Raw genomic sequence first — 21,956 nt, forward strand, 5'->3', positions numbered from 1 at the left:
GTGGTTCAGTGGAGGAGAAGGAGCTCTTTAACGCTCAGGACTCTAATTGGAATAGAGGTTAAACAAGGAGGAGGATCATTTGTATCAATCTGGTTTAATCCACACTAACGTGTGCAATAAAAAAATGGCATGGGTCATCTCATTTCTGGCAGATGGATCTTTTCTTTTGGTAAACACTTTCATAAAAACCTGTTCAGGTGCTCTCTGCTCCAATAGAGTTCTCATTGCTTGTTAAATAACAGTTGATGAAACTAAAATTACTTTCAAAGTGGGCCATGTAAACATCATCCCACACACCTGACATCGTCAACCCTGGGTTGAGTGTGTGCTTACGCTGATGGAGAGAAAATTAACAATACTATTAGCAGGAGAAGCAATGTTTGGAAGGATGAGAGGAAGTCAATCAAATGCAAACTAAAAAATATATATGAATAAAGAGCAGCTCTATGATGAGCAAATAGACTGAAATGGAGATGAATTAAGACGCCCTTTGTTTAAAACCATGACAAAGAATCTCATCTGTGGTAGGAGGGCTGGGCCTTCTCGTTATCCCAACGGTCTGGGAGGATGTGCAAATCATCGGCACCTGCCAAAGATACAATCTCAGTGTTTTTATTACTCCTACAGTCTATCATTATAGTCGAGGACCTGAAACAAATGATCAAACCTACTATCAAAGAGTGTGTATTTCATCCCCTCTGCAATGTACTGCACTTGTTCTTTTCTCTCACCAGGGAAAAAGAAAAGGAGACAATTGGACATGTTCCAAGAAAGTAAAGAACAACTGTGATATTTTCTTTTTCTTAGAGTGGAAACATCAGTTTTAATTAAAAAAGTGCAATTCAATCCCGTTACTTGCCTTCATCAATCGGGGTTTTTTAAGTGCCAATATTAACATTTTTCATCTCGTAGGAAAAATGTTTCAGAATCAGAATCAGAAATGTTTTAATGGCCAAGTATAGTTTTTAGGACAGTACAAGGAATTTGTCTTGGTAGTTGGTGCACAAAACAAAAAACAAAGAAAACAAGAACAAAGAAACAACCCAACAACAATATTAATAATAATGATAAATATAAAGGATAAATAAAGGATAGATAGAGAATAAAGGATAAATAGGATAAATATAAATATATATATATATATATATATATACAGTGCGGCAGATAATGTCATCATGGAGGTGGTGATCGAGTGGTGTGTTCATGTGGATGGTGGCAGAGGGAAAGAAGTTGTTTTTATGTCTGGAGGTTCTGGTCCTGATGGAGATGGTGATGGAGGAGCAGAGGATGGACTGAATGATGGAGCTGTAGAAGTTCACCATCATCTTTGTTGGCAGACTGAACTTCTTCAGCTGCCGCAGGAAGTACATCCTCTGCTGAGCTTTTTTGATGAGGGAGCTGATGTTCAGCTCCCACTTGATGTCCCGGGTGATGATGGTCCCCAGGAAGCAGAAGTACTCCACAGAGCTTGCTGTAGAGTCTCCCAGGGTGAGGGGGTGAGGGGGGCTGGGTTCTTCCTGAAGTCTGCTATCTTCTCCACCGTCTTTTAAGCGTTGAGCTCCAGGTTGTTCTGGCTGCACCAGGACACTCCCACCTGTAGTCCGACTCGTCTCCATCAGAGATGAGACCGATGATGGTCGTGTCGTCTGCAAACTTCAGCAGTTTGACCGACTGGTGAGAGGAGGTGCAGCTGTTGGTGTACAGGGAGAAGAGCAGAGGAGAAAGAACACAGCCCTGAGGAGAACTAGTGCTGATGGTCCGGGGAGCAGAGATGGTTTTTCCCAGCTTCACGTGCTGCCTCCTGTCAGACAGGAAGTCTGTGATCCACTTGCAGGTGGAGTCTGGCAAGTTCAGCTGGGAAAGCTTGTCCTGAAGGAGAGCTGGGATTATTGCATTAAAAGCAGAGCTGAAGTCCACAAACAGGATCCTCTCGTAGGAGCCTGCGGAGTCCAGGTGCTGGAGGATGAAGTGGAGAGCCAGGTTTACAGCATCGTCTACAGACCTGTTGGATCTGTAGGCGAACTGCAGGGGGTCCAGGTGGGGGTCGGTGATGTCCTTGATGTGGAAGAGCATGAGGCGTTCAAAGGACTTCATGACCACAGATGTCAGAGCGACGGGTCTGTAATCATTAAGTCCTGTGATCCTCAGCTTTTTAGGGACAGGAACGATGGTGGATGCCTTAAAGCAGGCTGGTACGGTGCATGTCTCCAGTGAGGTGTTAAAAATGTCTGAACACTGGAGACAGCTGATCAGCACAGTGCTTTAAGATGGAAGGAGAGACAGAATCCAGTCCACAAGCCATACGGGGGTTTTGTCGCCTGAAAAGTCTATTTACATCTCTCTCTTTGATGGAGAAAGGTGTCTCTGTAGGAGGGGGGAAGATAGGGGAGAGAGCTTCTGTAAGCAGCTGTGGTGAGACTCTAGCTTCGATGTGGGGGGTGAAGGTGTTGGAGTGAGGCTGGTCAGAGGTGTGAGGGGGAATGGAGTCAGTTCTGTCCCGTTGTCTGTCGAATCTACAATAGAAGTTATTCAGACTGTTGGCCAGGCAGAGGTCGTTTGCTGCAGCAGGGGATCTGGGCTTGTAGTTTGTTATTTGCCTGAGCCCTCTCCAGACAGAAGCCGAGTCATTCGCAGAGAACTGATGTTGTAGCTTCTCTGAGTACAAACGTTTGGCTTTTCTCACCTCCTTTCCAACCGTGTATTTCGACTCTCTGTACCTGGCTCTGTCTCCACTCCTGAAAGCGACCTCTTTGTCTGCCCTCAACCCTCTAAGCTTAGCTGTGAACCAGGGTTTGTCGTTGTTATAACTCACCCTGGTCTTTGATGGAATGCAGCTGTCCTCACATTCCAGAAGCTGATATAGGACGTCACAGCGTCTGTAAACTCGTCCAGGGAAATGTTCGCAGACCTGAAAACATCCCAGTCAGTACAGTCCAAACACTCCTGAGTTTCTCCACTGCTTCACTGGTCCACAGTTTAGATTACTTCACCAAAAGTTTTACAGAGCTTCAGCCTCTGTCTGTATGAAGGAATCAGGTGGACCATCAAATGGTCCGATAGGTCCAGTGCAGCACGGGAAACGGCGTGATAAGCACTGCTTAGTGTGGTGTAACAGTGATCCAGTGTCTGCTCATCTCTGGTCGGACATTTAATTAATTGTCTGTATTTGGGGAGCTGGTGTGAGAGGTTACCTTTATTAAAGTCACCAAGCACAATGATAAAAGAGTCCGGGTAGGTCAGCTCCATGCACAGGATCTGGTCGGTGCGCTGTGCCTCGCGCACATCAGCTGACGGTGGGATATACACACCAACCAGGATGAATGAAGCAAACTCACAGGGGGAATAAAAGAGTTTGCTGTTGATAATAAAGGATTCCAGGTGAGGAGAGCAGTGCTGGAGGATCACTGTCACGTCGTTACACCAGTTGCTGTTCACATAAAAGCAGTTTCCTCCACCTTTCCTCTTCCCGGTGAGCTCCGCGTCTCGGTCCGCTCTGTGAAGTTGGAAGCCGGCCAACTGCAGCGCAGAGTCCGGCACCATTCCACACATTAATCTAAGATCTAAGATTGATCTAAGAGGCATTCATTATGATTTTATCTAATGAGAAAAAAATGTGCAGAAAAGGCATTGAAATTTGATGGAGAAGCGGCAGAAAAGGAAGTAATGTCGCAAAAATGCATTAAAAAGAGCAAAACTATGACAAAAAAGTGATGAAAATAGGCTAAAATATGGCAAGTTTGGTGGAGCTGCAGAAAAAGGGTAAAAATAAGCAAAAACAAGCACAAATTGTTTAAAAAAAAAAAAAAAAAAAAGTATTCTTAGTTTCTTGAAGGCATCTGGCGACCCCCTCCCAGTGTCTCACAACCCCAAATAGGGTCCTGACCCCTAGGTTGAAATCAGCTGCCTTAGACCCAACTGCTTCCAGGACTCTTGAAAAAGAGATTCTTAATCTCAATGAGACTTTCCTGGTTAAAGGTTAGAAAAGCCATAGAAGATCTGACATTGTGAAGGACATTTATAATCATGCTTCCAAAAAATAAAATGAAACAAATGAGTTCCTTTTACATTTGGCAAAGATACAAATAAGATGTGAAGTGAGATTTCCTGGAAGAGGGCGGGTTGAAATTCAACCCTTCATACGACCTCTCTCTGCCCCTCGCATGAGGAGGGCTTCAACTCTGACCACACACGCTGAGGAGTCGTGACTTTAAACAGACCGTTTGCTCTCCAACTGTTAGAAACACCTTCTCTGACACTAAGAAATTTGCATGACAAGCAAACATCAATAAAGGGACTTGAGTAGGAAAAAGGTAACAAACACCCACCGGCCAGCAGGAATGTGATGAGGCAGGTTTCTTTGGGCATGTAGAGCTTGAGACGGGAGCCGCTGAAGACGTATTCTACCACAGCTTCTGATCGTCCTGCTCTCTGCAGGAAGGGAAGGAACTGCTTGGCCTTCTGGGTCTCCTAATAGAATAAAACATTGAAAGAAAGAGGGATTTTTCAAACCCTAAGAAATAAAATCCAAAGTGTGACAAATAATGTTGATATAACTTCTTTAAATATCACTCGTACTTTGGATAAACCAGTAGAGATATAAAGTCATATTGTTCATTCTTGGTCCGCCCCAATCAAGACGGCTCCCCACCACGATGCCTGAAACCCTTGAGCAATCAAGAAGATTTCTCTCCTTTTGTGCTTCCATCCTCATCTGTCTGTCTGCAAAAATGACTCACTGGCTTATGGCTGTGCTCAGGCCTAAATTATAAGTACAGCTAAATCATGGATATTGAAGCATTGCTGGTGATGCAGCGACAGCGTCAAAGGCTCATAAAGAATTTAAAATTAATCATTCATCACGAGCCGACTCCAGGAACGTGCACAACGTGTGCTGTGGTAAAAGTGTCCACTAGCTTCACAAGGTTTCTTTGGTTTGTGTTAAACTAGTTAGTACTAAGGAGGTAATATTAATATTTGACCGGTGATTATTTATGTGGTGGTTCGTCTCTTTGCAGGATGATGACAAAAGTACTAAATGGATTTATACAAAATTTTAACCAAAGACAGATCTTACAAACGAGAAGATTCCAATACATTTTGGAGAGGATCCAGATCAATATACTTATTGTGGATCAGTTTGAAAAAATAATCATTATCTCAGATCATTGCCAAAATTTCAAATATCTATATCTCTCTTCATAATTAACCGTTCGTTGTAAAATTTGATTCGGCTCCTGAATTGCCCATCAAGTTTAATTGAGATCAGATCCGAAATGTGCATTTCATCATGATTTTCCAAAATAAAATGAGGTTGCCCAGACATGTGATCTGGTCACACTCCCCAAAGCAGGCCAGATATTATTGTACACTGATAGCATTTACCAAGGTCTTTTCTAGGAGGCTCTGTCAATATTATGACTACCACTATCAGCAACACACAAGACCCTGAGAGCAGAGAACAACATTCAGATTCATTGAGACACGCACACTGAAACCTCCGAATCCCAGACTCGTCTGCTTTAAAAAACCCCTTGACAAATAAACACATCTGATCAGAAACCCTAAAACTTGACTCCGTCTCATTCATCCAAAACCGCCACAACATAGGGTTATTAATAGGGCTAGAAATTTCTTCCAAGCGTTTAAAGTGTAAATTGCGCTCTCTGAGAGTTCTTGTTTCAACATAAAACCACAACTGCCCAAAACTAAATGTTTAGAAATGAGGCCCAGGGGTTGGCCCCGGGCTTGATTCCTTTATTTGAAGTTTGTTCACTCTGTGCTCATATGGGTGTTCTCTGGGTCATTTGGTCATCATTTAAACATGCACGCTGGAGACATTGGTCAAGGTTGACTGAACAGTTAGGGCATTCGTTCAGAATTTTCCATGAAAACCACCTTTTTCACTCCATGTTTTTCTAACAGACAAAATTTAAACATTAGAATGTTTCTAAGCCAGTCCTGCAGGCCTCACAGATTGTTTTGTGTACAGACATGCAGACAAGCTACCAAAATAGATGAGAAATAATAGCAAGCCTGGTCTTGGGTAGACACCACAAAACGATCACATGACACATTTCATCTGTCATGCTTAAAAAGGAGTGATGTAAGTGCTTTAGGCTGATGGATGCAGCACCTGAACTCCACCCACTGCAATCCAAAATAACCCCTTGAGTGGGAGAAGTCAGAACCAAACACTCGTATTTGCACAAACACATTCTCAGCACCTGAAGTGAGTGGGTTGTGCGGTTTGACTTGGTTCAGACACATGGAAAGAGAGAGGAGCTCATTATGCAACCTTTAGAGTTCCGAGGTGAGTCAAGTGCTTCATCCACCCTCCTCACACTCACCTGTGCATCTCCTTCCATATGTTTAGAAAACCAACTCTGCTCTGTTTATAACTGCCTCCCACTCATATGTGCATAATCCCTTTGAAAAGCCTTGATAGTCAAAGGGTGCGTACATGGATTGGTATTACCAGTGGGTGTACAGTAGGTATATTTGAATAAGGGAGGGAGAAAGCTAGAGAAGTGTTAGTATGAGTGGTGTACTGTACTCGCTGATTATTAGTGACAATGCAGGAGGCATCCTTACTATTGTTATTTTCTTCCATCTGTGTAATCTCCTCCTACACTGTTTGTCCAATTTTGACAAATAAGCTATCAAAAAATTCAGAATGTTCCCGAGATTTATGCTATCGCTTTTATCATTCGTAACTTTCAAACTTTGACTTGTTACATTTTTCTTTCCCATTTATTTCTATTGGCAATTTCAGCTTTTTCAACTTTTAAGCCCTTCAACCCCAGCCATTCTTCAAGTGATTTTGACCATTTAACCTTTAACATGTTCAGCTACTACCTTCAACCCATTTGAACCTTTTTAATCCATATCAACTTTTTAAACCCATTTACATTTTTTTTTTTAACTTTTTTAATCTATTTCAACTTTCTTCAGCTTTTTCAACCCATTTCAAATGTTTCAACCAATTTCAACTTCTTTCAACCTTTTTAAACATTATTGTTAATAATCAGCTCTTGTTAGGTTAATACTTAGCTCATGGCAAGGCAAGGCAAGGCAAATTTATTTATATAGCGCATTTCATACTCAAGGCAACTCAATGTGCTTTGCATGATAAAACATTCAATTGTTTAAAATCAATAAGAACATTTAAAATCATCAGTAAAATCAATTAAAATCATCAGTAAAATCATCATTACATCAACAACATGACAAAAAATCTCTCTCTCAATCATATGCAGTAGAGAAAAAAAGTGCCTTTAACTTTGATTTAAAAATGTTCACATTGGATGCTGACTTCAGCTCCGCTGGCAGTTTGTTCCACTTCTTTGCAGCATAACAACTAAAAGCAGCATCACCATGTTTACTGTGAACTCTGGGCTCCACTATCTGATCTGTGTCCATAGATCTGAGAGACCTGCTGGGTTCATACCTGACTAACATGTCACTGATGTATTCTGGACCAAACCCATTCACAGATTTATACACCAGCAGCAGAACTTTAAAGTCTATTCTGAGGCTGACTGGGAGCCAGTGTAAAGACTTTAAAACTGGAGTAATGTGCTCTGACCTCTTTGTTCTGGTTAAGACCCGAGCTGCAGCGTTCTGAACCAGCTGTAGCTGTTTGATACTCTTTTGGGGGATTCCTGTCAGAAGACCATTACAATAGTCCAGTCTGCTGGAGATAAAAGCATGGACCAGTTTCTCCTGATCTTTCTGAGCCATTAAACCTTTCACTCTGGAGATGTTCTTTAGGTGGTAGGAGGCTGTTTTTGTGATAGATTTGATCTGACTGCTGAATGTAAGATCTGAGTCAATCAGAACACCAAGGTTTTTGACTTGGTCTTTAGCTTTTAAAGATCGAGACTCAAGATAATTGCTGACAGCAGTCCTCTTTTCCTTGTTACCAAAGACAATCACCTCCGTCTTGTCATGGTTTAGTTGAAGGAAGTTTTCACTCATCCAGCAGTTTACTTTTTCTAAACAGTCACACAACACCTCAATGGGACCATGGTCATCTGGGTTCAGTGATAGATATAGTTGTGTGTCATCTGCATAGCTCTGATAATCAACCTTACAGTTCTGTAAAATTTGTCCTAAAGGAAGCATATAAAGGTTAAACAGAAGGGGTCCAAGAACAGATCCCTGAGGAACCCCACAGGACATTGGTAATCTGTCAGATTCAAAGTTTCCAATGCTTACAAAATAGCTTCACTCCTCCAAGTATGACTTAAACCATTGCATTACTTTTCCATTTAGTCCAACCCATGTTTGCAATCTGTGCAACAAAATTGTATGATCTACAGTGTCAAATGCAGCACTTAGATCCAACAGAATGAGAGCAGATACTTTTCCTGAATCAGTGTTCAACCTTATGTCATTGATCACTTTGATAAGAGCAGTTTCAGTGCTGTGATGAGAACGAAAACCTGACTGAAATTTATCAAATATTTTGTTGAATGTTAAGAATTGACTCAGTTGGTTGAAGACCACCTTCTCAATGATCTTGGCCATGAATGGAAGGTTGCTGATTGGTCTATAGTTAGCCAGTATAGAGGCATCCAGTGTTCTCTTTTTTAACAGCGGTTTCACAGCAGCTACTTTCAGGGATTTTGGTACGGTGCCTGATTGGAATGAGCAGTTAATTATCTGACACAAATCAGTGACAATTGACTTTACAACAGTTTTAAAGAAGTTTGAGGGTATTGTGTCAAGGCAACACGTTGATGGATTCAGCTGCTGAACAGTCTCCTCTATTGTTTTTGGGTTCACTGTAATAAACTCTAACATTGTAGTTGACTCATGCTAGGTTAATGCTATTGCTAGACTAATGCTAATGCTAGGCTAATGGTAATGATAGGTGGATGATTATGCTAGACTAATGCTATTGCTAGGTTAATGCTAATACTAAACTAATGCTAAGCTAATACAGTGCGACGTGGACCAGCACCTGCATCCTCATTTGCATTTTCTTCTTCTTGTTGTTTTATTACAATGCTCATTAAACTAGGCTCTCCAAACATCTGGTGCATACACATGATCTCACTGGCAACATTTTCCGATGATGCTGCATGTATGTCCTGCAAGTTACACCACTCGAGGCTTTGCAGCTGTGTGTCATAACACTGACCTCAACCTCCATCTGTGTCACCATGTGAAGATTCTTCCGCCCACTCCGCTTTAATGAGACAGTTTTTAATGAGCAAGCCTGGTGGATCTCCATCCTTTTCCTCGCTGCTTTCAGAGTTAATGTGTTATTGAACTTCTCCTCCGCAAAAGATTTCCCCGTCACGGCAGAGAAACAGACTTCGCCAGTTTAGACGCAAAAAAATATAGAAGGGAGTTTACAAGTGTAAATGTAATTAAAAAAAGAAGCCTGATGAAACAGCTGCCCAGTCAGCACAACAATTGCCATCACAATTATTTTTACAGCGGCCAGTAATTTATCCATCCTGCTGACACTATGGGACATGGGAAGTTACGACGATCCCATCTCTGAAGGAGCTTTATTGGCTTGGCACAAAACCTTTGTGAAAACACTTTACACAGCAGAGTCTGGAGCTTCTATGGTCATCAAATGTGCTTGAAGTACATCAAGTTTAAAACAGAAGCAATACAGACAGACTCCGATTATTTCATCACAAATGTCTCTGTGGAACACACAACCATGAGCACTATAACAAAACTGAAGCGCGAGAGAGAGAATGAGGGTCTAATGCTTCTGAAGTTCCATCCAGAGGTTTTTTGGGAGTCCATCTAGTGGCTTTTTGTGTATGAGAGAAGAGGTTCTCAGAGCAAGTACGTATACGGGTTGAACCGATGGTTTAGAACAGAAGATGTGAAGCCCTCAACAGGCTGGTGCTCCACTTGCTGAGATTTCATACTTAACTTCACTTAAGCTAAAAAAGTTATTTTTGGTGGTTGGAGATGTGGGCTTCCATCATCTTTTCAATATGTTGGACATAACATATTAACAAAATATATTGCCAGTTTATGTATATTACAGGTTTATTTATGGCAAGTAATGCATTTTGTTTATTTTATTTTTAAATGAACATTTACCTAGTTTGTAAATGGGCTGCCAGGATTAAGCAATTGTACTTGTAAGTGTTGTTTTATTTTATATGTATTTTATTAAAATTTTGTTTATTTTATGTCATACAATACACCTATACATAGGAATGTGTATGAATTTATTTTGCGTCAAAATAAAATGAAACAGTTTAAAGTATTCCCTTGCTGTCCTTTAAAACACCTAACAGTGGAAACTCTTTAACAACCCAGGCCATCAGAACCTAACCGTGACCAAAAAACCGAGGTACGTATTGATCCGTGGGCTGACTGTGTTGTTGCATCCCTAATATACATATATATATATTTATATATGATGGGTGGCATAAGTAATAAAGGAGTCAAGATCCGAGATTGGCATCGGTCCTATATCAGCAAAAAAATAAATAAAGTGCATCGGATCATATTGGCCTGCATCTAGAATCCCTGCTATAAGCCCAACATTCCAGCCACCACTGCAATACTTCATCCAACAGCGCCATAATCCAGCATGCAGAGCCCATGTGGTCGCAACAACAGCATGTGCTAAGGTGCCAACAAAGTAGCAAGGAGTAGGAGAGATGGCTATTATTATTAAAGTCTGAAAAAGACGTGGCAGCTGAGGGGAAAATTTGTAATTCAACAGAATGAGTGTGGAACTAAAACAATGTTCAAACAATTCAGTTTAAAACCAGGTATAAAGAAATTATTATCACAAGGTAAAGAAATGAAGAAGGGCTTCACTAATCACCAGGGTTTTTGTTTTGTTTTTTTGTTTTCAGTAATACTGATTAGCTATGGACTATTTGTGAATATGTAGATTGACTGTATGATGGTATTTAAATAATTGTATTAAAAAAACACTACATTGGTAGTGTATAAAGGGGTGGGATTAAAATAAGTTTACACTTTTTCCTACTCTTTTTCGCACATTTAAATTGTGAGCTTTAAGTGCCTGTGGAAAAAAAATCGATCATCTATTCCATTTTTAGGCCGGGCTACCGGACTCAAAACTCCGCTCACTTTGTTCTTCTTCTTGTTGTGTACAATAGTTAAAATAGGGCTGAATCTATGGATGTTTACGCATCAACGCTCGGAGCCCGATTTTCGATTTGAGGCCCAGGGGGGCCCCCTCAAAAAAAAAAAAAAAATTTCTCATTTATTTGCAAGTCAAATATTACGACGGTCAGTGGTACCGAATCATTGGCACATATCAATATAGAAATGGGGCCCATTACCCCATAAGCGTCATGTAGGCGCCAGGGGGGCCCGGGGGCCCCAAATTTCAAATAGCTACTCCTTCGTTAGTTCTTGTTAGATCGGAATGCAGTTTGGTATGAATACTCTATGAATGAATATGATGAGATGCTCTGAGCCCCCTTTTTTTTTTTTTTTTTTTTTTTTTTTAAATGGGCCCGGGGGCCCACCCCCCATTTTCAGTAATTTCCAAATGAATGGGAACAGTCGTGTGATATATCGTTTCAAAGGTAATTCAACGTAGATTACAATTATGCCTTGCACAATTCGATTAGGGGCCCAAGGGGCCATCCCCCCCTTTTCCTGCAATATCCATTTAAGTTGTTTTCTCATTTATTTGTGAGTCAAATATTGCAACAGTTGGTGGTACCGAATCATTGGCACATACCAATATATGAATAGGACCTATTACTCCGTATGGGCCCCATTTTTCAAATTTCTACTCCTCCATTAATGCTTGTTGAATCAGGCTGTAATTTGACATGGATATTCTATGAGCAGATGTCAAGAGCCTCTCGGAGGCATTTGACTGCATTCTTGGCAACACGGTGCGTGCTATTCGGTGCGGAGACGTTCAGCGGGCCCGGCCGCAGTTCATCCAAACTTTTAACTATTGTTCTGTTATCATTTTACAAGTTCAAAATAAAGACATCAATCAATCACCCATTTAAAAATACTGTGGTCGTAACAGATCAATATTGATATTGTATATGAAGTGGAAAATTTGTAAAGTTGACACCCTTAATAAGAAACAATGCATCTCTGGATGTGTAATGTATCTGTAATGGACTAAACAACCTGACGAGGCTGTAACCAACACACTGCACTCACATAAGCTAGGAGAGGCTTCAGTGCTTCATAATGCAAATAAAAAGTAGGATAAAAAAGGTTGAGTTGTGAATAGGCTGTTATTTTAGCACGATATGCAAGGAATGTTTAATGCTCGTGAATTACGTTGAATTCATTGAAACATGGAAAGAGTGAAGCACAAAGATTTAACAAAAGATATACACAAGGGAGTGGGTAGAATCATTGCTTATATAAGTCATAAACACTAAAGTTTTCTTCATTGTGAACACACGCACGCACACACACAGCTCTGTAAAAGACTGAAAAGATACAAAGCCTTTCAGGCTTTCAGGTCTAACGCCGGCTATTCACTGCCTCTCGTTTTCCTCCATAGTCAACAGAAGGGAAGAGCAAAGAATCAAAGGTCGTCAAAGGGAGAAAATTGTAGAATGGGAAAAGGGGAAAAAAAGAAATATGTCGAACAATGCAGGGTAAGAAATGAACAGATCTAATCTGCAGTAAGTTCAGGAGGTACCATTGTTTTTGATATTCACCAAATACAAAAAGGTGAATTGTCCTCCACCTGAGAGACTGACCTCAATTTTCTCCATTGAAGGCGGGCGAATAATGCAATGTCTTCAAGAAAAAGTCAACAGCACCAACAGCACTTTCACATTCTAAATGAATAGGGAGCTTTAGCATTTAACGTTCACATCGCTGTAATCGGTGCGCTGTTCCCTGTAGCTCTCATATCGCTCTGCTCTAAAGGTGAGCCCATCTCACCCATTCCTTCAGTCTGATGCCATTTGATACCAAATATCACCATGACTGCTGACTGTCATTCAGACACAGAGGAAGCTCAGGGAACTTTTAGAGTTAGAGCCAGAAACACAACCGGGAATCAAAGAAAAGTCAGAGGCAAAGAAAGTCCTAAACTTTACTTTATAAACACATTGGGTCATTGTGAACAGAAGGTTTATAATCACGATATTACTTTGTAAAAAAAACAGTATCCCAGACCTTGTGAAATGAGCTGAAAGCTTGTAAAGGGTGTTTCATTCCCCTACCACTCTTAACAGAGATTTGATGGCTTCTACACTCTAATGTTCATTTTGCGAGCACTCCTAATCTGGGTTCATTAGCCAAATGATGCCTCTATCAAACCCTTGGGCACGCGTAAACAAGTCAGGACCGAGGGCCGCTGATGGTTTTATTAATGCCGCTGATTATTTTTGGAGTCCAATTACAGGGCGAGTCAAACATTATGGATTGTTCTCTCTTTAGAAAAAAATACTGACTTTAGAAATATAAATCAGTCACAGTGAGAAAGGTAACCAAAGAGGACACTTACCCCAGAAATATCAGCCACTCTGTGGATGGGAACCTCCTTCTTGCTGTGCAGCCCTTTCCCGTTCTTGATGGCCCTACAGTCAAAGCAGAAAAGTTAAACTGTGCTTCTAATCACAGCTCAAGTGCCTTGACAAGAAATCAAAATGCATAAGGTTGAAGAACATTTATTTCTGTAAGCATGCATGGAGAAAGCTATTGTGGTCTTATGGAATGAGATGTAAATGCATGCACTTATCACCACCAAAGCCACCATTAAGTTCTTCCAAAAGCACTAGCAATTTTTCTTGTGCCCATAGTTTTAAGATGAGAAATTGAAATGGAGGGAGAAGGATTATAATGGAGGGCAATTTGTGGTGAGATTGAAAGGTTAGGAGGGGAAAAGGCTGATGAGTGACTGTGTGTGGTTTAGTGATAAAGAACAGAAAGGGCAAGGGCTGCTTGAAACAGTCTAAAGCACGTGTTAAACTCAAAGCCGGTGGTGGGGGGCAAATTCATCCAATTTGGCCCACAGGAGAAAGTTAAAAAGACAGAAACAACAAATTATTGTCCAAACAATTTAGTTGTAGATATCTCAGATATCGAAATACACAAATTCAATGATATTCCACAATATTTGGAGGATCGCAATTTCATGTTTTTATCAAGTGGCTGTAGTCATTTTAAATCCGAAATTTTTCAAAAAACTCAATTTTACTGAAATTATTTCACATAATTTCCGCAAATGAAATAAAAATTGGTCACAAAATCCTTAAAATTCAAAAGAGAAAATCCTGCCTGGATATTGTTGGTTCCGCACATACTTAATGTACAATTCATACGTTGTGTAAAGTACAAACGTTGAGACATTAAAATGTTACCCGAGTTTCATTTATTCAGACTACTTTTTTCAGGAAATTTTACTTTGATCTCCTGACATGTTTCGACTGTCAACTGCCAGTCTTCCTCAGAGGCGTCTCCTGATTGCTTTGATGTGTCCTTATAAGTTCTTACTGGGCGTAACCAACTTGACAGTTTGGTCAGGCTGGGCACGCCAAAGTAAATTTCCTGAAAAAGGATGTCTGAATAAATGAAACTTTAACATATTATTCAAAAATATAGATACATTAATGTTGAAATTGCTCGTTTTCCCGCCTAAAATCGGTGGCCCACTTAAGATGAAACTAATCCGTATTTGGCTGCTAAACTAAAATGAGTTTGACACCCCTGATCTAAAGGGTTGAACAAGAGGACAACGACCTGTGGTGGAATCATTGCTGATGCCTCCAAGCACATATATGGAAACACGTATATGTGAGTTTAATTGCCAGGAGGAAGCTTCCTGAAGGTGCTGGCCCACCGGCCTTGTGCGGAGGGAACTAAAAATAAAACCAAGGCTATAGAGAGAAACCTCTCATCAGCTCTAATAGGAGCCCATGAGGGAAAGGAACAGAGTGAGAGGCAAAGGAATAGGAGGAAAAAATGAAAGTGCCAAGGCTTTGAAAAGCAAGCAGAGGGAGACAGGAAGAGATGGAAAAGTGTTGTGTTGCAGATAAGAATGTACGATATGTTGTTTTCAATATAGTCAAAAACATTCCCATTAAAAATATGTCATCTCACGACAGAAACGATAAAATCCCATTGATGGCGTAGGTAAGTAATCCGTGTACCCTTCGATCTTTGGTTATTCCATTTAAAAACCAAATAAAAATAACAAAAAAATCAGTGTGGTTATTTTGTTTCACTGACTTAAAACCAAAACAGAGATACAGAAAAATCAAAACAAGACAAGCAGCGTTTTTCTGTTTCAAAAACCAATCTTCTGTTTGTGTGATATTTGGATATTAAAGGGAAACTAGGACGAGAGCTTCATGTTTTCATCTCACCACACAGAGTGGACCCACAGACGGGGGCAGATTTTTACTCCTGGACAAAAAGGAGCAACGCATAAGTCACATTACTGATTAACTGGTGAATTGAAAAGTTATTAATACATAAGTATAATTTAAAAAATAGATGTTATGTAAAACAAGGCACATGATATGTGATTAAAGGAACCAGGGATGGTGCAATGAATCTACTGGTGCTCCTTGTTTGTTGTGATCAACCTACCGTGTGTTGACCGCTACTATTAGTGTCTAGCGATATTATAATGCGCACAATATATATTTGAGAATCAGCACCTCCAAATCCGAGTCCATGGTTCTCGACCGAAAAAAGGTGGAGTGCCTTCTCCGGGTTGGAGATGAGGTTCTGCCCCAGGTGGAGGAGTTCAAGTACCTCGGGGTCTTGTTCACGAGTGAGGGAAGGATGGAGCGAGAGATCGACAGGCGGATTGGTGCGGAGTCTGCAGTGATGCGGAGTCTGCACTGGTCCGTCATTGTAAAAAGGGAGCTGAGCCAAAAAGCGAAGCTCTCGATTTACAGGTCGGTCTACATTCCAACCCTCACCTATGGTCATGAACTTTGGGTCATGACTGAAAGAACAAGATCACGGGTACAAGCGGCCGAAATGAGTTTCCTCCGTAGGCTGGGCTCTCCCTTAGAGATAGGGTGAGAAGCTCAGTCATTCGGGAGGGGCTCAAAGTAGAGTCGTTGCTCCTCCGCATCGAGAAGAGCCAGATGAGGTGGCTCGGGCACCTAATTAGGATGCCCCCTGAACGCCTCCCTAGTGAGGCGTTCAGGGCATGTCCCTCCGGAAGGAGGCCCTGTGGAAGACCCAGGACACGCTGGAGAGACTATGTCTCTCGGCTGTCCCCCCGGAAGAGCTGGAGGAAGTGGCCAGGGAGAGGGAAGTCTGGGCCTCCCTAAATGGTAAATGGTAAATGGACTTGATTTATATAGCGCTTTATCACCACACTGAAGCAGTCTCAAAGCGCTTTCATATCAGCTCATTCACCCAATCACTCTCACATTCACACACCAATGGGACAGGACTGCCATGCAAGGCGCTGGTCGACCACTGGGAGCAACTTAGGGTTCAGTGTCTTGCCCAAGGACACATCGACACATAGTCAGGTACTGGGATCGAACCCCCAACCTCTCGATCAGAAGACGACCCTCTACCACCTGAGCCACGGTCGCCTCCCTACTGAGGATGCTGCCCCCACGACCCGGAAACGGCTAAGCGGGAGAAGATGGATGGATGGACAATATATATTATGTACTGCCTTCAAAAAAGCTGTAATTGTTTTTGCAAAAGTATCAAATTGCAAAAGTTCTAACAACTATTGTTCCTCACATCAGCCTCACAGTCCATCGTCAGTCACCAGTTTATTTGGATACTATTTGAACCGTATCACTGTTGGGTAAAGTTGGCAGCTATTCACAGATTCAGACTTCCAGCATCAATAACTTTTTAACAAAATGTCATTGACACACAAAATATGCCTCTGTCATAGGTGTGAAGTGGACAACGTGCTACAAGATCATTTTCATCAAATAAAGCAAAGTAAAAGTCCGTCTGTGGGTCCACTCTGTGTGGTGAGATTAAAACATGAAGCTGTTGTCCTAGTTTCCCTTAAATATCTAAAGATCACACAAACAGAACAAGATTTAATTTCAAAACAGAAAAACGCTGCTTGTCTGGTTTTTGATTTTTCTGTACTTCTGTTTTGGTTTTAAATCAGTAAAACAAAATAACCACACGGTTTATTTGTTAAATGGATTTGGTTTTTAAACGGAATAACCAAAGAACGAAGGACGTAGGTAACTGTTAAGGTTACGGGTTGTACAAGATTTAAAACTTGTACGGAAGGCTAAAAGCTAACAAGTCACAAAAAACAAATGTCACTATTCATATTTCACAACTTGTGAAATGCAATATTTTTTTAAATTATACTTCACATGTTCACAAGCCAAAGCTGGTCCCATTAGACAGTAAAAATATCCTGTTAGTACTACTCTCAGTAGATTAATGATTAAATAATTAAGTCTGATCTGGTTTAATTATAGAAAATCAGGAAGAAATTTATTAACCATAACTTTATGTAACTCATTATCAGATATAAAATAAACAAGATTCAGCAGCAGTAAAAACACTAATGAAGTTATTTTTCGCTTTTTTTTTTTTTTTTTTAAGAAATTCATTATAAATGAGGAAATAAATGAATTGCATACAATAACACTAATAGTGACTCACATGCACAAATATATGCCATAAGATAGCAGTCATGAGCTCTTTAAAAAAAACCTGCTGACTTAATGTGTAAATGCTATTACTGAAGCAGATTCTATTGTTGATGCATTCAATTTCATTTGTGTTTGTAAGAAAACTGTTCACACTTTAAGTTTTTAATTTTTGTTATTTTTTTTACCGTTACCGTGATAAATACCAGAAATTATCGGGATACATTTTGTAGTCTATATCGCCCAACCCTTGATGCAGAATGAAGAACATGTTGATGATGAAGGAAGAGGAGAAGGAGAGCAGAGAAAGGGATGCTGCATAATAAAGGAAAGAGAAGAGAAAGAGTTAATCCTTTGAAAAGGAGACTGTGGCTGCATCTGCTCTACCTATAGCAAGCAGATCTTAATCTATGGCACAGTAATAAAGCTCATACTAAATCTCCCCACTGCACCTCAATATAATTATATTCATAGGAGCTGTGTAAAGAGAGCCTCTGATTTAGAGCTTAACACTAGGGGAAGGTGGAAGTGTGCTCAGGCATGCACAGAAAAATCATGGACACATGTATGAGTAAATGTTTGAGAGCAATAACACTTCCTCAGAAAGATGCAGCAAAAAGCTGCAAAAGGCCGTGACTTATGACGACGAGAGACGTTTACTGAGGATGATTTGAAAGGCTTCACGTGTGTGACGCTGTATATAACGGCTCATATAAAAAGCTGTTTGAGAAGAAAAAAGAAACTCAAGGTCATGTTTGACGCGCAATCCGTTTCTCAAGATTGAAACTTGTTCAGGTCATGGTGTGTGAGTCGTTCTGTTTTTGTGCTTTGTAGGGAATTAGTGGTAACCTGCAGTCCTCAGAGTGTGTGTGTGTGTGTGTGTGTGTGTGTGTGTGTGTGTGTGTTTTCTCACCGTGCCTCTGCAGCCAGCAGCTCATCATAGTGGGAGGAGCGCTGGTCGTCGTCCTGCCTGTATCTGATGACCGTGGCGAGGCCTTTGCTGACCAGAGCCTCCGCTATGTTACTGCAGAGAGAGGAAAAAAAAAAAAAACGGGACATGATTTGTTTAATGAAAGAAAAGCACGAAATCAAGGGGGCATGAGAAATCCTGGGGATAATTGACATCGCACACTTCATTAAGCGTACTTCTGATGGGTAGCGTGTAGAGAGGAATTAAAATAACAAAGTGGGTATGAAACTTTGTCCAAACACACTTTGCTAATCTAAATGCAAAGAGGAAGAATGGGGCATGAAACTAGTGACAATGAAGGGTCACATGGGAGTGCAGAGGTAGGCAGTGTTTATTTGGAAATTTGGATTTAGTTTTAGTCATAGGCTATGTTCAAAATGGCTCGCCAACCTACTATACACTACAAATTCAATGAGTATATACTGTCTACTATAAGTGTGATTAAGATGATGACCGTTCCCTCTGAAGTATAATTCCAAGTTTCTCAGGATTCATTTCGAACGTACGACAAAAACCTGACGCACACTGAGGAAAAATATCTCCGTTGATTCTCGACCTTTGGAAGTTCTGAAACCATTTTAAGTGAGAAAGTAACTTAGTAGAATATCAACATGTACTCATTTGATCCACAAAACTTACAGAAAAACTTTTCATGCCGACATTTCAGAGATTCCATATTGGGTGCCGTTATGCTACTAAATAAACTTACAGTTAACTTCTAAACAAGAGCCCTAAAGCATTAAAAATCTAATGGAAGTCAAGAAGAGATGCTTTTGTTTTGAAAAGGTGATGTTTGATTTTTTAGACCCAGGACGATTTTACATTCCGCTTGCAATGCATCATGGGGCGGTTGAGTATGACTAGTGTGCCCACCGTGTATACGTTAAAAATGTCCTGATATAGTATACATGCAGGTATTTCTTGCGTACTCAATCTTTTCACACTATCTAATGTGAACGTACTACATACTTATTTTGACGTCAAACTTAGAATGAGTAGTACATTAGTATGACATTTCAAACACGGCCATAGGTTTTACTGAAATGCAACTTGAATGCGGAGAGCTTAGAAAGTCAAAGATGGAGAAAGCCCTGCGTTTGATTTTCATACTTTTGTCTGCGACCCCTTGACAGTCACAGTGGCTGATGCAACGTTGAGCCCAGTGTGTCAACAACACTATCAGCCCTTCAAAAAAATCTCAAAGGTTTCTTTGCCAACATTAAGGGCTGTCTTATAAAAAAAAGTCGAGAAAATTCAAAGGCGCTGCATTTTCATCTCGTCTAAGTTCGACATTCAGTGTCAGTGAAAGTTTAAAAAGATTTTAGAAACGGTGTTCTTCAAAAAGGAGATGAGGAACAGTTTGTTATTTAGCTGTTTAACCCTGTTCAATTGACAAAAGACCAAACAGCAAAAGCTCTTTTGTGTTGCTAACTTTAAGACAGACACAACAAACAAAAACTAACTGCAGCAATAATTGCAACACATCTTTAGACCGACGGAGTAATTTAGACAGTTTTCATACGCAGCACAATGGATTAATTAATGGATTTAATAAATTGTGCGAGTCTGCATGGTGTAGGAATGCTGGAGGACAAGTTAAAGGCCTTCGTTAATGAGGCGACAGGCGTGAAGCAGTCGCTTAAATTTAAATTTAGGTGCTGGTTTGAGGTTATGTCATCGATACGTAATTATGCAACTTTTCGACAGCAGGACCGAGGCAATCCAACAAGGTAGAAAACTTGGTAAGAGAACCAACACACATTGCAAATATTCAGGTAATGTTAAACTCCTTAGATGTGTCTGACCATAACTTTTTTTTTAAATTTAAGATTTAACATTTTTGTGACACAATAGCTGCGTTCAAAATCACATACTAAGTCTGATGTCAAAATGATTATGTTGTGTGTTCACATTAGATGGCATGGAAAGATTAAGTACGCAAGAAATACCCGGATGTATACTATATTGGGACATTTTTTTATTTATTTCAAGTATGCACAGTGGGCACACTAGTCATACTAGGCACCTTTTCAAAAATAAAAAACATCTCTTCTTGTCTACCATTAGTTTTTAACGCTTTTGTAAATGGGGGCTCTTGTTTTGAAGTTAACCAGAAGTTTTGTCAGTAGCACAACGGCGGGTCTCCAAAAATCTCTGAAATGCTGGAATTAAATTTTTTTCCACAAGTTTTATGAATCAAATGACCACATGTTGATATTCTACTTGGTCACGTTCTCACTTAAAATGTTTTCAGAACTTTCAAAGGCGTTGAATCATTGGAGATATTTAGACTCAGTGTGCGTTAAGTTTTTGTCGTCGTAGGTTCGAAATCCATCTTGGGAAAATTGGAAGTATACTTCAGTGGCAACGGTCATCATTGTAATCATACTACTACTATATAGTAGACAGTATGTACTCATTGAGTGTGTAGTATGTTAGTGTGCGACTTTGAATATAGCCAATATGTAAAAGTATTGGACACACAATGTTTGTGTTTTTTTATTGGCACAGTGCTCACTGTTTATTACAGTGCAATCATGACAAGCTAACAATATTTTTTCACCTCGTTTTAGCAGAGTGGAATTATTAGGGTCATGTTTTCATTCTGATTAAATCTAATCTGAGGCATAAAGTGGGTCGTTAAAAACAAGATGGCAAAGCAGTTCTGAAAGGTTAACTACGCCACACAGAGATGATGTCATCATCAGCATTAAAACTGAGGGCGTCCAAATTTATATCAAGAATGTGGCAAGTTCTCAGAAAGAACATTATGCACATGTGAGGTGAGCAAAAAACGCCGATGCATCCAACTTAAACACTCCATCAGTCTAAATCACACTTTATTTCTTCGTAGATGTACCACTCAGTGTCAAGTCTTCCTTCATCATGTTAGGACCTTATAAATAAAAGTGTTTGCCATAAGCCACGGTTGCACAAGGACACAAACTTCTAGCCTAGCGACTTCGTCAGCCCTGACCCACGCCGTCACGGGTGGCCCACGCCAACTGTTATCAGTGAGATGCTGTTGTTCGCTAACACTGGCTCGTAATTAGCTGTTGACAAGACTAGATCCTGACCTCTGTGCTGCTGAGTGCTGTCAGATAAGAGACAGTTGGTTGGATGACATGGAGGGATGCAGAGATCTATGTGTGCTGGTGATTCCAGAGGAAGAGGAAAATCGGTGTAACTTTCTTTATGTTATCACAGAGTTGTAAAGTTAGATCTCCTCTCCTACTTCTGATGAGATTTGATCCTTTCAACAGTCTAATAATGGCCATATCTACAATACTTAGCAGAATACATGTTTCAAAGTGATGAAGAACAGAGTATGAAGATAAAAAAGTGCTGCATGTACAGAAGTAATTTTTTTTTTTTGTAAATGACAATACAAGCAAGTTCCTTGACTTTGAGATTTAGATAAT

General features: G+C 40.4%; 1 protein-coding gene across 1 annotated transcript in view; it reads right to left on the reverse strand.

The window, feature by feature from the left end:
* snd1 (staphylococcal nuclease and tudor domain containing 1) overlaps positions 1-21,956 on the reverse strand; it is a 242,094-nt gene that overhangs the window by 153,447 nt on the left and 66,691 nt on the right. Inside the window, exons 13-15 of the mRNA XM_028451498.1 lie at positions 18,478-18,588; positions 13,463-13,535; positions 4,326-4,467 (exon numbers count right to left, since the gene is read on the reverse strand). Of these exons, the coding sequence (XP_028307299.1) occupies positions 4,326-4,467; positions 13,463-13,535; positions 18,478-18,588 (326 nt within the window). The remainder of the gene's footprint in view (positions 1-4,325; positions 4,468-13,462; positions 13,536-18,477; positions 18,589-21,956) is intronic.

This window comes from Gouania willdenowi, chromosome 6 (genome assembly GCF_900634775.1).
Source record: "Gouania willdenowi chromosome 6, fGouWil2.1, whole genome shotgun sequence".
NCBI lineage: Eukaryota > Metazoa > Chordata > Actinopteri > Blenniiformes > Gobiesocidae > Gouania > Gouania willdenowi.